Consider the following 17,593-nt stretch of genomic DNA (forward strand, 5'->3'; position numbering starts at 1 on the left):
TTTGAGAATATTCTTTCTTTAGAACCAATGACTACACTTGCTGTTTCCAAGGCCTGGATTCCTTTTTGGCTGCTGCTGCCGCACTTAACTCAAGCCAAGGGTTCCTGATGAGATAAAAGTTCAGCTGTGCATGGAGGATATATAAGGTTCTTCATAAACTCACACCAGGAAGATTTCCTGACTACACCCTTAAACCTGAATACTCAGGAAATGGCCCAATCATGCTTGCACAATGGGATATGGTAGAACAGCAGATAAAAGACGACTGGATTTCCTGCTCTCACAAGGCAGTTTCCCTCATCACTGCACAACAGTGTGGCAACACAGTCAACAGGAGCAAGTAGCACAACCATCATCAGGCCTTTTGATTTGATGGTGAGAAACTGGCAAAGCCTGTGAGAAGGACTATTTGGAGCTTGAGAGGCTGATGTCATTCTTTGATAATAAGTTAGGCTTTAAAATGATGAGACTACAACCACATACTTGAGGGAAAAGAAAGCACAATGGTTCCTAAGTGGCTCTGAGACCATGGAAATTACTATAGTCTTCACATAACTAGGAAAGGGGCATGGTGTGAGGCTTCTTAAATTACATCAGTGTGACACATGATGTTGATAGGTAGGTAGGTAGGTAGATAGATAGATAGATAGACAGACAGACAGACAGGCACACTCATACATAAATAAGTAGATATATACACATACATACATAGATGATAAATACATAGATATATAGGTACATACATACAAATACATACACACATAGATCATACATACATACAAATATAGATAAATACACATACACTCATACATAAATAGGTAGATACATACATATACATACATAGATGATACATACATAGACAGATACATAAATAGGTGGATACATACATAGACAAATACATAAATAGGTACATACATACATAGAAGATACATACATGCATCTGTACATACATAGATCATACATACATAGATGATACAAAATGCATCTTTACATACATAGAACATACATACATAAATACAAACATAGATAGATAGATAGACAGACAGACAGATACAGAGAAAGATACAGAGAAAGATACCTAGATACATAGATAGATGGATCGATAGGTTTGTTTGTTTGTTTGTTTGTTTGTTGAGAAGGGTCTCATTATGTAGCTCTTGCTGGCCTAAAAGTCTCTATGTAGACCAGAATGGCCTTAAGATCCACATGCCTTGATTTTCTCAGTGCTGGGACTAAAGGTGAGCTACCTTGCCTGGCTTCATACAAAGATTTTGCTTAGCTGAACTGACTAAGCATTACGAACACACAAGTAGAATAAATCTAACAAGAGCAGCACATAGTGGCTACTGGTCATTCACTGAGGACTGGCTCTGATAAGCATAGAGCATCTCATGGAGAGTCTTAGACAAGTTGGATGTGCACTACACTGAACTACAAGTAGTGTTCACACAGGCTCCTCTACCATTATATACTTACATTTTATTCCATGTGATGCAAAAACCAGACATCATTATAAAATGTCAAAAATGTAGCTTACACATTACTTTTTTTCAAAATGAACACTAGCTATAAGAAGAAATAGGTATAGCGCTTATGATGAAGGTCCAGCAGATTCTTCAAACAAAATAAAATGACAATACTTAAGAGTCTAAGGACCATGGCAAATATGCTTAAATGAATGATTTTTGACAGCTTCCATCAAAACATGGTGCCCTTGTGCTCCTCTCTATCTCCAATGCCATGTATGGAGACTTTGGCATTCATGAACAAGTCCAACACTCAAACATGTCTCCATGTCCATAATAAAGCAAAGAAGCCACAGATTCCCTGAATATGGTGGGACTCCTTATATTTTAACATGAGGTGTGAAATTAGAAGACTGACTGCTTAGTGCAAGAACTTATCTGCAGTACACAGGTCCCAGTAGTATTTATGACATAGCAGGAAGAAATCTAGAATGTATTATATTTTATGTGAATAGAAATGGTGCTTGCTTGGTAATTCAAGCAGTCTATAGATGACCTGTGGGCAAGTTCTAGAAGATGGGGGCCAAATTGCAGCAGTAGCAAGGCTTGTACCTTAGTAAGGAAGACTAAGTACATAAGCTGCTCACCTAAGCCCGCCCACACTGTTTTCGTGTGTGCTGTGCTCTGCAGTTTTCTGCCAGAGAACACCTACCCCAGGGCAAAATTACAGTCCTCCTTCCAGTCAAGGATGCGACAGATGAACAGCGTGTTGGCATAGTCTTTAGGTCGGGTCATGAAATCCTGGGGACAGTCCTTGAGAGGTACGTAAATTCTAGGTACTCGGTGGTCTGAAGGAGAAAACAGGGCGTATTTCTTAAACAGGTCACTGTTCTTATCAGCCAAGAGCTTCAGGATGCCAGTTGCTGCTCGGGAATGCTTTTTCTCCAAGATGTAAACCACCTGAAAACACCAAAGACAAAGTCATTGTTTATATGAGTATCAGTCAGAAAGTCTGATCAACTAACAACCTAACTGCTTTAGGAGTTCACCATGAAATGGCTCTCTGATACTCTGTAACTAAGTGACTGATATATAAGCTGCAACAACTTGAGTATTCAGGAAAAGGAAGAAACTATGAACAAATGGATAAATGAGATAAATTAGATAAAAATGCTTTTGATAGGCATGTGCTATGCCTTATAAAGATCTGAGCAGCCTGGATAGCTCCATTATACTTTTCCCACAAGAACAATACCAGGATTTCCCAAGAACAAAACCGTAACTGCTTTCTTTTAAAATGTTATCAAACATTAAAAAATTACTGTTCTCAATTGGGATATAACTTCTATTTCTTTGCTGACATGTCCTGTTTTCTCAAATGTGTCCAGAGAAAGTGTAATGTTTGTTGAAAATCTTTATAATAGCTTTCAAGTGGGCTCTTGTTGGATAACCCAGTATCTTGGGCATTGACGTTAACTGAATATCTTTTCTCACTTAATATAATTGTGTTGGCTCTTGGTATATAATAGTTCTTTTTTTTTTATTCGATATATTTTTTATTTACATTTCAAATGATTTCCCCTTTTCCTGACCCCCATTCCCCGAAAGTCCCATCAGCCCCCTTCCCTCCCCCTGTCCTCCCACCCACCCCTTCCCACTTCCCTGTTCTGGTTTTGCCCTATACTGCTTCACTGAGTCTTTCCAGAACAAGGGGCCACTCCTCTGTTCTTCTTGTACCTCATTTGATGTGTGGATTATGTTTTGGGTATTCCAGTTTTCTAGGTTAATATCCACTTATTAGTGAGTGCATACCATGATTCATCTTTTGAGTCTGGGTTACCTCACTTAGTATGATGTTCTCCAGCTCCATTCATTTGTCTAAGAATTTCATGAATTCATTGTTTCTAATGGCTGAATAGTACTCCATTGTGTAGATATACCACATTTTTTGCATCCACTCTTCTGTTGAGGGATACCTGGGTTCTTTCCAGCTTCTGGCAATTATAAATAGGGCTGCTATGAACATAGTGGAACATGTATCCTTATTACATGCTGGGGAATCTTCTGGGTATATGCCCAGGAGTGGTATAGCAGGATCTTCTGGAAGTGAGGTGCCCAGTTTTCAGAGGAACTGCCAGACTGATTTCCAGAGTGGTTGTACCAATTTGCAACTCCACCAGCAGTGGAGGAGTGTTCCTCTTTCTCCACATCCTCGCCAACACCTGCTGTCTCCTGAATTTTTAATCTTAGCCATTCTGACTGGTGTAAGGTGAAATCTCAGGGTTGTTTTGATTTGCATTTCCCTAATGACTAATGAAGTTGAGCATTTTTTAAGATGCTTCTCCGCCATCCAAAGTTCTTCAGGTGAGAATTCTTTGTTTAACTCTGTACCCCATTTTTTAATAGGGTTGTTTGGTTTTCTGGAGTCTAACTTCTTGAGTTCTTTATATATATTGGATATTAGCCCTCTATAGTTCTTAAGGAGTTTCTCCTGTATTGTGAACCTCTAGGCTATAACCTGAAGAGTATCTGAGTCCTACTCCAACATCTCAGAGACAGAGGCAGAAATTGTATTCAACTTCAGCATACTTTAGCCTTCTGCAGTGGATTCAGTTCTAATGATAACTGTTTTGATACAATTTTGATATGTCTGGTTTATAGAATAACACTGGACTTCTGCTGGTGTCTGCTAGTTATTCCTGGGAGGTAGAAGACAAGCTCCCAGGTTAGGCGACCTGGAAGTATGAAAGGGATATCTCTGCCTTCAAGGACAGTCTACTAAATTGGAGTATCTTGTCAGAGCAGGCTCTCCCTTGTTGGTACTTCCTGGCTGCTCAGCATCTCTAGGTGCAAGAGAGGATTACCCAGGCCATAGGGACCAGAGGCCTGTTGAAGAAGGGCCTTACTGGCCAAAGGCTAAGTCTTCTGGATGAGGAGAAGGGAGCTTTCTGTGTCAGGCTGCCCTTTTCACTGTGGTCTCTGGCAGCCTAGTGCCTGAGTGGGGAAAAATGCTTTCTGAGTCTTGTGTTTCTTGTTGTGGGGTCTCTTGAAGCCAGTCAGATGTCTGCTGTCTCTTGGTAGGGAGAGAGGGGTTAGGGGCCTGAGGTAAAAGGAGAGCCCCTTCCCCTGGCCATTTAAAATCCAGGGCTTCCAGTCAAATTCCTTTGATGGTGCTGCCAGGATTACCTGGTATCTCTTGAGAGTTTCATGTTAGATGTGAGAAGTGAGTCTCCTTGCTCCGCCCTCTGCTTCTGGGCTAGATTCAGAAAGACTTTCTCCAGCTCTAGAGTTCCTAACTAATTCTGCTCCCCCTTTTTACTGTTCACATTTCTCCTCTGAATGCCTCTTATTTATATTCTTTCCAGGATTTATAATTATATTTAGTAGGAGGAGAAAAACAAGTTCATGCCATAGTGTCTGAACCAGAAGTCCTTGCTTGTCCATTTATTTTTTGATACTTCTGAAGTACAGGGTGGCTGAGCATTACCTATTACACATTCCATGTCAGTGCCCTAGGAATGACTCTGATTCACATACATTTGACATGGAAGGGCTACCTTTTTCCTTATAATTTTAGGTTCAATTCATTATGAAATATTATCCAATGGAGAGAAGAAGAAAAGAGATAAGCATGGTGGAAGGGTGACAAGAAATTACAGACAGAAGCTCCACGGACAGAGGCCAGCTTTAACTAAAGTCACAGAGAATCACAGAGACTCTGTGCAGTCAGAATTTGATTTGACAAGGCAAGAAAAATGTATAATTTTTATGTAAACATTCCTTGTTTGTTTAATTTAAATTATAAAGTAAAAAATGTAAATGCTGTACAGGTGATACAAAACAGGTATAGCTTTGTCACATGCATGTTATATATAGTGTATAAATATGTAGTATATAAAATATATATATACATACATATTTTGTATGTTATATAAATACACAGATAATACAAAGTGATAATTTACACATCCTTCATGCCAAAAACACAGGATACAACCAAAGAACTATGGGAAGAGGAAGGCAGCACCTCCTGGCCCCTGTGCTGGGCTACCTGCTCATGACAGCCATTCCCAGTTAACATATCCTGACACAGTTGTCCCCAAGAATGCCTAGTGAGATGAAGCTCTGGATGACCCATGAACAACAGCAGGACATACACAGTATAACAACTTGAGTATATCTACTCAACAAATGAGTATATCTACTCATGTAGACAGGCAAGAGAGCTACTCTCAGCAAAATGGTTGATATGCAACCCAGAGTAATACTGATGAATGTCTGTGTACAGGAAGTCTCATTACAGTTTCACTTTATATCTTGTTCTTGCAGCACGTGTGCCACCAAGAGTAAGAGTCAACTGTGTTTGGTCCTCTACCTGAAGATGCCACTAACATCCCAAATCAAGCAAATAAAGACACACTCACATGTTTAAGTTCCAGAATCTGATCCATTTCCCCCAATTTATAGTTTCTGTTGACTTTCTGATTAACTAAGCTATTATAGTTCTGATGAGCATCCCAAATGACAAGTATGTGAAAATATGAAATGAAGATATGTGGAAAAGGACCTTTGCTGATTTCTGGAGTGGCTTCTCTGATAAGGCTCTAGTGTCCTGTGATGTGGGGGTGCTCTCGTCTTTCATGACTGGAGCACTAGAATCTTCTTTTCCTAAGTCAGAGAAGAAAAAAAAGAAGAGCAACTAGTTAGTTCCATGTCCACTGGGCACACAGAGATCTTGAAATTCATACTAGAAAGGTTCGTGAAGGTCAAGTACTCCACAGCACTTCTTCACAAAGAGGAACGAACGCAGGCAGCTGCTGGGCGCGGGCTGGGTAAGGCCAGGCATGCCAGAGCTGTGCCTGCACTGACACCTGCTCCTAGGCTACCTTTGACCTATTTAACATACATACTAGACAGCATAAATGTAGAGAGCATTAAAATTAAATTGCTCATGAGTCAACATGCCAGAAAGTAAAATGTATAGCTCTTGTCCACATGACTCCAGTACACAGCGAAGAATGAAAGTGAAAAGCAAGTTTATCATGTACATCTCATAAAATAAATTAAATAAAATTAACATAAACCTTTACTGTCCTTTTAATTGGGCATTCTTACAGAACGCAGGTGAGGGGTTACTCACAAGAACATGTGTGACCCCCTCAAAATCACATTACCATAAAGTCCTACCCTCTCATGGTCGACAACGTCACAGAGGCTAGATATAGCACAGAATATGTGAGTGAGCATTAACAAAGTGATTTGGAAAGTACTTTAGTATTTTTAGTATTTTTCCATAATGAAAAAATAAAGAAAACAATGAAAAATAAACTGTATTTATATAATGAATGAATGAATGAATGAATGAATGACCCAACCCAATTCTGAATTTCCTAGCTGTCAATCTTACTGACAAGGGCTGTTGCTGTAACCGAGCACTTGCTAAAATGCATAAAGCCCTCGATGCAATCCCCAATACTGTTAGGAAGGAAAAAGATTCTTAATGGTATCATAAGAAGAATAAAGTGCTTAAAAACCTCTAATCCTAGTTTTCTATTCTTAAATGCTGCAATGCACATTCACTCAAAAAACTGAAATCACATCTCCCCAAGGAAGCAGTGTCAGGCTTTCACTAGAAGCATTTCATTAAAAACACCCATGAGCAAAAGCAGCAAATTAGACTTTCTGAAATTTTAATTTTTTATTTTTCACTTGCTAGATTATATTTTCTCTGAAAAACATTCTTCTCCAGCTATAACAGATTTTTGGTTAACAAGGATCCACAATCAATTCACATAGCACCTGCTCCAAGAAGTTAAGAGAGACATGCACTTATCACTTAGACATTTGCAAGGCCCAAAAAAATTACATAAATCCTTTTTGAGATTGCCTGTCTCTTCTGGGCAAAGCTAGAGAACCACTGCAGTAGTCTCAAACTCAGAATGATGAACTATATGTTTCTATCTTCACTGAAATCCACCCACAATAGTGCTACTGAAAGCAGACTTTTCAGTCTTCCAAAAATGAAAAACAAACTCTCCCACAGTAAATGACCTATCAGTAAAAGCATGGTAACCATTCAAGATCAGCTCTTAGCTTTGATCAATAACTCAGAAAGAAAACAGAACAAAACAAAAAACAGTTGCTTCCAGAACATTTAAAAAAAAAGTCTGAAAGAAAACACAGGTACCCAGTATTGATTTCTGTTGTTATGTTATCTTGCCAGTGTTTTCTACATATTAACACAATTCATTGAAAAAAAAGAAGATAAAATTATAATTGCACACTACCTAGATATCTGATATTTAAGGGTTTGGATTTACAAAGTTAATCAAATCAGAATGGTGGGAATAAAAAGTTTTCTTTCTTCTTTCTTTCTTTCTTTCTTTCTTTCTTTCTTTCTTTCTTTTGTTTGCTTTTTGTTTTGTTTTGTTGTTTTCATTGTTTTATCTGTTTTCTTGGTAAATAGCTGATGCTGACCTTGAACTTGTGATCTTCCTGCCTCAGCCTCCTGGGAGCTGGGAATTGAAGGCAAGCATAACCATACTCAGATGAGACCAGTTTTTCCATTACAGCCCAGAAGCAGGGCAAGCATTCTTCTGGGATGGCCACTAGACAAAGGCCAGGCTCCATTTTAAGGTGACTATCACTTTAGATTCCAAGCTGACAATAGCAAGCCCGCCAGTCCAGAGGGTACACCAGGTTACATCTAAAACAAAAGGCCAAGAACAGAAGTGGGCCCAGGCATGACTTCCATCATACCAAAAACACGACCTTTCTAAGTTCTCTGCATCGAAGAGTAAAGTTGCCAGTTTAATTAAAGGTACTGCGATGCTTAATCTGAAGTCATTTATTAATTCATTTAATTGAGTCATTAAATGTTTATTGAGTATTAGATATTGAGGATTTAGCTTTTAGTAAGAGAAGTATGTTCTAAACTCTCAAGAAACTTATATACATGAATATGGAAATAGTGTTAGTAAGCAAACATTCTGTAAATATAAATGATAATTTGTGATGAATCCTCAGGGGGAAAAAAACAACCTGAAAGGACAGGGAGGGAAATGCAGTTTAAAGGTTAAGGAATGGCTTATGAGGAAATGACATTTACATCAAGACACAGGGATGGTGTAGGCAAAAGTAGCCAGGGTGTGAGGAACGGCAAGTGAAGAAGAGTGGGGGCAGGGCACTCTTCATGTATGGCCCTGACTACAGTCAAGGGGCAGAAAGGGAACCAGATGGGTTATGCAAGAGATGAGAAAGGAACAACAGCAGTGAAGTCAGATGTGGCCTTCCTTGCAGGATACACAAGTCCAGAATTTAAGCCTAGAAACAACAGGGTTTGAGCAAGAGAGGAGTGTTCCAGAATGGCTTGGCCCAGAGAGGTGTGGTCCAGGGGGAAGATCAGAGAGATTTGCTGATTTGCAGAGAGAAATTGCTTGAGGACAAAGCTGTGGTACAGGCACTCGAGAACTAAGATGTATTTTGCAGTTAAACTGATTGGCTGGTGGCAATTTTCTGTGAGAACGTAAGGGTTACTGCATATGAACAGTGAATGGATATTTCCAGCTTTATGACCTGGGCAGTTACATTCATAGGGGGCATCACTTAAAGTTTAGAGAAGGAAGTAAAATCTAGAGTTTAATTTGGAGCTGGCCATACATGCTGAACAATCAGCTCAATACAAAGGTCTACAATTCAAGAGTGACAGGCTGTCTTTACATACAGTTTGTATGCTTTGTACTTCTGTACTTAAGCTTTCAGGCCACCAAGTGGAGCAGAGGCTCAACACAAATCTATAACTACTAAATCCACAAAGCTTTTCCACTGCTCCATACAAGGAAGGGCTAATGCACCATCACTGCTGTGGAAACGAAAATGGTCTAGTAAGACATTACAGTACTTATCAGCAGGCTGGAGACACAGTGTCGGTGAGAAAGAGCTGCTGCAGGAGAACACGGCTGGGAGAGACTCTAGTCACTGCCCATGTCCACCCTCTTTTTTCCTAAAATTGAGTGCCCCAAATTTTAGCAGGGCAGCCTGGTCAAAACATCATGTTCTTTAGGAATTTTTGCAACAATGTATGGCTGCCAGTTTGGGCCACAGCTTTAACCACTAACATGTAGGGAAAAGTGTTACTAGTATCTTTCAGGAAGGTTCCTTCAAGTCCAGACCCTGCTTTCTCGTCCCTCATACCTACTGTTGGGAATGTGGGTGATAACAGCTTTACTCTGAGTACTATCTTTGGTTTTGGAGAACAGCAGAACAGCAGAACAGTAGGAAACCTGTGTGGTTACCCTGCAAGCCATCACCTGCGCACATCTGGTCTTCTTTAATGCGTGAGAGGAATAAGCTTCTTTTCATTTGAGCCACCACTATTTTAGTATTCAAAGCTATTCTCAGCAGAACATACTTTCTAACATACAGGTCCAGACTCAGACACTATCCCTTATGCATCCCAGAAGTCAGAGATGATTCTCCATTGAGAAGTATACAGCACATGGTTGGGGTTATGAAGTTGGTAGTGCTCTGGAGTTGAATGCTTTGAAAGCTGGGGTTATAGTCCAAGTGAGACACAGCAAAGCCTTAATCACAAGAGTGGCAAGGATGGCAGCAGAGGTCATGCTTCTGAGGGGAGGAGAGGGAAGAAGGGAGTGAAGGAGGGAGGGAGGGAGGAGGAAGGGGCTGCTAAGTATGTCCTCATCACTGCAAATGATGGGTCTGAAAAGTAGAAAATGGGCTTGAATTTAAAATGCTTTTGATGGATTCTTAGGAACACTGCTCTAACAGAGCAATGCAATACCAGCATGGATATGAGCACTGGGCAGACCTGCCAGTGGTTCTCAATAGGGAAAAGGTTGTGACCTCCACAGTGCTGTTTGCCACACTGAAAGACAGAGCTGCCAGCTCTGATGTCCTTTCTGTCTCAAAAAACTCTAAACCAAATATTTATTTAAAAGATAATTTTCTTGATCATATATTTATTAGCGCGCGCGCGCGTGTGTGTGTGTGTGTGTGTGTGTGTGTGTGTGTGTGTGTGTGTATCTCTGTGTGTGTTTGTAGTACTTATGTGCACACTCAGTCCACTATGGGCATGTAGAAATCAGAGGACAACTTGAAAGAGTTAGTTCTCTTTCTCCCAAGTGGATCCAGGGTGGGATCAGACTTAGACCTTTGCATTTGATGGCAAGAACCTTCCTTTACTTGCTGAGCTACTTACCAGCCCTAAAGGAGAACTGTTTTCAAAACTATTTTTCAAGACTCTCTGAGAAATACTAGGGGAAGAAAGTCAAGTAAAATCCTACCTCTTTCCATAGATGCCCTGAAATTCTATTTAAACAGTTTGAAAGTTCTAGTTTACTAGAGTTAGCATTAACATCTGTATAAGACCAAATGCAACTCAACCTTACTAAGAAAAATTATTCTGACTGGCTGTTCCCTATAAAAATAATAGGCCAGCAAGCCTAATGGTTCTTAACCCTTTCTAAGCATATCAAACATTTTCAGGGCTGGCAGACACTTGCCTAGCATACACGAGGTTCTAGGCTTAATACCCAGCACCACAATTAATAATAACTTTTTAAAAGTGTGTTTCGAGTCTGGAGAGAGGGCCCAGTGTATAAGGACACTTGCTCTTGCAGAGAACTCGTTTGGTTCACAATCCTTATATGGAAGCTAAAATTATCTATAACTCCAGCAGCAGGAGTTCTAGCACAACTTTTTGGCCTCTATGGACATCAGGCACACACATGGTATGCAGACACATACATGTAAAACATTCACATTTTTAAAAAGAAAAATTAAAGATTTATTTATTTATTATATGTAAGTACACTGTGGGTGTCTTCAGGTACCAGGGCATCAGATCTCATTACAGATGGTTGTGAGCCACCATGTGGTTGCCGGAATTTGAACTCAGGACCTCTGGAAGAGCAGTCAGTGCTCTTGACCACTGAGCTATCTCACCAGCCAACACTCACATACATTTAAAAATATAAGTAGGTAGATAAATAAATAAATAAATAAATAAATAAATAAATAAATAAATAAATAAATAAAACCAAGGCTAAGGCCTTTAAAAGTAAGGACAGGGGTGTTAATCTATCAGATACCAAGAGCATGTGGCAAATCCACGCCCATCTTGAGTGCCTGGGTATATGTACATACCTACCACTGCAGGGGGTTGGTACTCCAGCTTTTGTTGTGTGAACCCTGCTGCCCAAGTTAATCTGTCAATAAAAGGCTAAAGTCTATGATTATGCAATAAATAGAGGTAGGGGGATTTTCAGTTACCTGGCTGGGGGTTGCAGGTAGAGAGAGAAGAGAAAGAAGAAAGGACTGAAGGACTGGAGGGAGGGAGAGGGGGGAGGGAGGGAAGGAAGGAGGAAGAGAGAGGGAAAGGGAGGAAGAGAAAGAAAGAAAGGGTGGAAGAGAGAGAGAGAGAGAGAGAGAGAGAGAGAGAGAGAGAGAGAGAGAGAGAGAGAGGGAGAGGGAGGGAGGAAGCCACCATAAGAGGCAATGGGCCATGAGCTCATGGCCAGGAGAAACAGCAAGTAACAAGGGATATGTGGCTGGGATGTAAGTTAGAACAGCTCCAAAGCCTGCCCAGTCTGGGCTGACAGCTTGTAAATAAAATACCTGGATTGCATGTCTTTTATATGGGTTAGCTAGAATTTATAATTCCATTCACAGATCATTGAATAATCTGAGGCCTATGCTTAAGAAAGCTTTCTTTTAAAAGAATTTCCACCTGATTTTGCCAGATAGCCAGGGATATTGCCAGCCCTTAAACCAATTCAGGAGTGGAGATCCCTTGGTTGCCCCAGTCAGTCAACTTGACCCTGAGCTACAGATCTACATTAGAGTTTGTTCCAGGTCTACTTTGATGGTGGAGTCTGAAGGTCTCAGATTCTTGTGAAGAATCTAGGCTTTATTTCTTTCTAGCTCTACAACCACGATTCAAATTCTAAATGTCATCTGGATTCTTTAAAAAATTTTTCCAATTTATTTTATTTACTCTGTATGAGTGTTTAGCCTGCATGTATGTTAAGTGTATCATGTACGAACAACGCCTGCAAAAGTTAGAAGAAGGCATGGGATCAAGAACTCCATAAAATGGGAGTTCTGATTGCTGTGAGTCACCATGTGGGTGCTGGGAGCTAAACCCAGGTCCTCTGCAAGAGCAAAAGTGCTTTTTTATAACTGAGCAGCCCTAAGAATTTTTCCCCCAAGCCACTAAAGACAGACTTTTTTTTAAAGGTTAAATAAATACACAGATATCAAACACACAAAGAGAATGGCCCTCCCAGAAGCAGAGGGGGCATCTGAGAAGCCCACATAGTCTCCCCTTGGGGACCAGGGTTTTATAAATTCTTTGAAAAGTGTTCCTTTCCTAATTTAGGGTTGGTTCCTTTTAAGAAAGACAAGACAGATGACTGGCCCACCATTGTGCAAACATATCCTGGTCTGGCCTTGACTTTGTTGAGTCATTGACAGAGGGCCTACCCCAGAAGAAAAGACCCCTGAAAGACCTTTGTTTTAAGCTGCCAAGCCTTGGCCTTTACTCACCTGTCAGAGATCACCCTAACTACTGTATGGGGTTGGGGTACCAACAGCTCTAGCTTCTTCAGGCCATCAGAAGGCAGCCTCAAGATATTTAAATTTTTCTGTGGGAGGGCATGTCTGAATAAAAGGCTCACCAGCAATGCTAGAAGACATTTTTCCAGGTAACTGTGGGTGGAGAACGATATTAAAGAATGGCAGTGACAATCTTCACAAGAAATACAGTGAGCTTTCCTTGTGGCACTGCCCAATGTTCCTTTACAGCAAAAGCACAAAGGGTAGACAGAAGCAGGTACTTTCACATTGCTGTTCCTCATCAACGCACAAGAAAGCATTCCCATCAGGAGTTTTATGGAAAAGTAATAAGCAGTTAAAGAGGGGAAGTAGCAACACCCAAGGGTCAAGCAAGAAGGGACTTAGCAGAAATGGGATCCAGAACCCATCATGGCTCTAGTCTAAGATGTTCCTAACACAGTATGACAAGATCTAGAAACAAGATAGTTGCAGTGGATGAGTTCCAATGTGTGTAGAAGAGTGGCAGAGAAATCTGGGATTCAGTTCTAAGTCTTAAGAGTTATCAAATGATAGGGTCCTCTTGGTGTAATTCCACTGCTTTCATCAATAGAGGTGACAGACCTCAATATTTTGGTGCCAGAGAGGTAAAATAAAACCCAAGTCCTATTACATTAACCTAAGCATCTTTGAATAGGTTATTACGTCCCAAATTTTTACCTTTATAACTGAGAACTGTATAATTTTAGTGGACATGTAGTAACCCTGACACTAGTATGCTAACAAATATTGTTGGATGCTTTTAACATTACTGTCTTTATCAGCCCTTACTGTGAGCTACTTTGCTGTTGTTTAGTTGGTTAGATAGCTTTGTGACAAGGGTTTGCTTCATAATCTAGACTGGCCTCAGACTCATGATCTTCCTGCCTCAGCCTCCTAAATGGTAGAATTACAGGTTTGAGCCTAGTTTCTTAGGATGGGTTTTGAATAAATATAATCCTTTAACTTGGGCACAAGTGACTGCCAAGACTATAGAAGACAATAACATCAATGTAAAATAAGTCACATTTCTTGATATATAAAATGTAACCTACAATACTATGTACTGACCACTTTTGCAACCAAAATACTAAATAGAGTCAAGTTAGTGGACTGAATGTCTTAGCTCATAGTTCTAGCTTCAGCTCAGAGCTACTTTACTCCATATATCAGAGCAGAGCACCATGGCTGCAGGAAACTGTGCCACAAGACAGCTGTTCACATGTGTCAGACCAGAAAACAGAGAGCGCCAAAACTAGGGCCTGACCTGCTGTTACTGACCTACTTCTGCAGCTAAGCCCTAACTCCTAAAGGTTCCACGGGCTCCCTAGAGCATAACCCTCCAGCTAGGGAACACACATTCAAAACAGGAGCCTGTGGGGTACTTTTCAAATTTAAAACATAATCTACTGCTAGAAACCCACAGTACCTCCCCATCCCCAAACCCCACCCTCACCTCACCACCAAGCCAGTTTCCAAGTGTGCTGACTACTTTAGGTCAACTGGAGTCAAGCTAGAATCATCAGAGTGGAGGGAGCCTCAATTAAGCTCCTTAGAAAATGTCTCTATAAGATTGGGCTGTAGGAAGCCTGTAGGACATTTTCTTAACTAGTGATTAATGTGGGAGGGCCTAGTCTATTTGGTGTCACCCTTGGACTGGTGAACCTGAATTCTATAAGAAAAAAATCATGGCCACCTCCTAATACAAAAGCACATTTAGCCCAACATCAAGTGTCTCCAGTCTTACTAGTTTCCACAGTGTTCAAATTCTAAAGTCCCTCCTGAGACTTGAGGTAAAACCTTAGCTGTTATAGTCTCCCACAATACAATGGCACAAACCAAACATTTCCATACCCAAATTGAAAACAGGAGGATGGCAAGGAAGATTTATGTAAGACACAACCCAGGAAGTGGGCGGCAAACCTTGTAGCTCCCGGTCCAGTATCTGGAGCACATGGTATCACGATGCAGCACCAAGGGGCTTCGGCAGCTGCAGCCCTATTACCTGGCAGCCTACAGCACACAGGGCCTAAGCCAGTTCACTCACTGTCTGGAGTTTTCCTTAGCAAGCATACCATTATTTTTGGCATTTTCGGCACCATGAACTCACAATTATAGCACAAGCATCATATTCAAATGCTGACCTCTTGGGGGCTCCCTACAGGTAGAAATGATCCCATTTCTTTGAATGATCCTCAGGCTTTTTATTTTATTTATTTTATTTATTTATTTATTTACTTATTTTTAGAAATCTTGGTGGATCGCTTCTCGGTCTTTTGGCTAAGATCAAGTGTAGAAATCTTGGTGGAGACATCCATGATTTCTCTAACTCTTACATTCTGTTTGCCTGAGAAAAAGCACTTGACAGATGGGCCAAGTTCTATGGCTAGTTTGAAAAGATGCAGGGTCCTCTTGGACATGGCTACACTGGCCTCTGAGTACCTCAGTGTCTTAATTAGGATTACTATTACTGTGATGAAACACCATGACCAAAAATATTTTGCAGAAGAAAGGGTCTATTTGGCTTACACTTCTACTTTAAAGTCCATCATGGAAGGAAGTCAGGACAGGAAATCAAGCAGAGCAGGAAAGAGGAGCTGATACAGAGGCCATGAAGGGTTAATGCTTACTGATCTGCTTCCAATTGGCTTATACAACCTGCTTTCTTATAGAACTCAGGTCCACCAGTTCAGAGGTAACACCATTGACAATGGGCTAGGCCCTCCCACATCAATCACCAATTAAGAAAACGCCCTTGAGGCTCCTGCAGCCTAAACTTTCAGAGGCATTTTCTAACTGAGCTCAGCTGAGGCTCCCTCCTCTCTGCTATGTCAAGTTGACCTAAACTAGCAAGCACACTTGGAAACTGAATCTAGAGTAACATCTTCCCACATGACTGTTTTCTAGAATGGCATATTAGCAGCATTTTCTTTTCAAATAAAACTCTTGCAAATGAGTTTTTATTTTTATAAACTGTGGGGCCTTTTTTTTTTTTTTTTTTTTTTTTTTGGATTTTTGGATTTGTTTTTTTCAAGACAGGGTTTCTCTGTATAGCCCTGGCTGTCCTGGAACTCATTCTGTAGATCAGGCTAGCTTTGAACTCAGAAATCCACCTGCCTCTGCCTCTGCCTCCCAGAGTACTATGGTTACAGGCATGCGCCACCACTGCCCGGCTCTGTGGGGCCTTTAATGGGCCCAGCTGTACCTCAAGATAGCTCTCCTATTGTCCCAATGCAAAGCGTGTAGCTTCTTTTTAATGTTTTTACTCTCATTAAGGAGTATAGCCATTTTGTCTATATGTATATTCTTTTTCTGATCAAACTGCCACTTTTTGAACCCTCCTGTTCTACCTTTTGCTCATCAGACTCACTGTAAACCTGGCTAAAAGCAGCAAACAATAGCTATTCTAAAGTCTGAATACTATGTTACCTTGAAAATACCTTCACTGAATTAGTTCGTTACCTTTGGACTCAATGTTTGAATTTTCAGGATATCATGAGTAAAATACAAAGTCTTTGATGGAATGCCTTTATCCCAGTTCCCAGGACAGTCCTTTCTCTTACTGTCCACACTTGTATAGGCATTGTGACCTTTGGCTCAGCAAGTTCCTTTTATACCATTCCAGCTCTCCTCTAGCTTGTAGCTCCAGACTCTTTTGTATTGTTTCTACAAATCAGCTCTGAAAGCCTAAGAACCTTATGATCACTTTATTCATAGTACTGATCCCAGTTTTCTGGTGCTAATTTTCTGTATTAGTTACTTTTGTGTCTCTATCCAAAATTCCTGGAAGAAATTTTTTACAGGAGTAACAAAATACTTGCCTCATAGTTTCATAGGGCTCAATCTATGGTTGTTTGGTCTTAGGCAACTGGGCAGATTGTACCATAGTAGCACCAGCATTCAGTGGAGAAAAATTATTTTTATCAGGCAGATCAGGAAGAAGAGAGTATCTGTAATCAGGGCTCAATTGATGGCCTACCCCTAGAGACTTACTTCCATCAGCAAAGTCAAACCTGTAAAGGTTCTGTCGCCTTCTAAAATAGCAGCAGGAAATGGGGAGCAAGCATTTAAAACCTGAGCCTGTGACAATATTTCACATTCTAAACAAGTACTCTACCAGATGAGACATATGCTGTGCTTGCGCTCTCGCTCTCTCGCTCTCTCCCTCTCTCTGCCTAATTCATGATATACAAAACAAGGAGGGAGAAGGGGAGAAGGTTCCTTGTAAAGAAAATTTAGATTTATATCAACGGGAAGCTAAAGGAGAATAAAGGCAACCGTCTTGACGGGATCTTTATGTGGAGAAATTTACACTAGTATCTGTATTGGAAAAAAGATTCAGGAAAATTGATTGGCAGCAGGAGGAACAGTTAGCAAGTTACTGTAAGAAAGCATTCCTGGTTACCTCACTCAGGATGATATTTTCTAGTTCTATTCATTTACCTGCAATTTTCACGATGCCTTTGTTTTGAATAGTTAGGTAATATTTAATTGTGTAAATGTGCCACACAGGGACT

The 17,593-nt window shown here is 40.5% G+C and overlaps 1 protein-coding gene across 3 annotated transcripts in view; it reads right to left on the reverse strand.

The window, feature by feature from the left end:
* Dis3l2 (DIS3 like 3'-5' exoribonuclease 2) overlaps positions 1 to 17,593 on the reverse strand; it is a 345,312-nt gene that overhangs the window by 203,769 nt on the left and 123,950 nt on the right. For all 3 annotated transcript variants that reach the window (XM_052192653.1, XM_052192651.1, XM_052192652.1), the window contains 2 exons: positions 6,034 to 6,134; positions 2,179 to 2,426 (listed from right to left, as the gene is read on the reverse strand). In XM_052192653.1, coding sequence (XP_052048613.1) covers positions 2,179 to 2,426; positions 6,034 to 6,134 — 349 coding nt within the window. The remainder of the gene's footprint in view (positions 1 to 2,178; positions 2,427 to 6,033; positions 6,135 to 17,593) is intronic.

The sequence above is a fragment of the Apodemus sylvaticus genome, chromosome 9, assembly GCF_947179515.1.
Source record: "Apodemus sylvaticus chromosome 9, mApoSyl1.1, whole genome shotgun sequence".
Lineage (NCBI taxonomy): Eukaryota > Metazoa > Chordata > Mammalia > Rodentia > Muridae > Apodemus > Apodemus sylvaticus.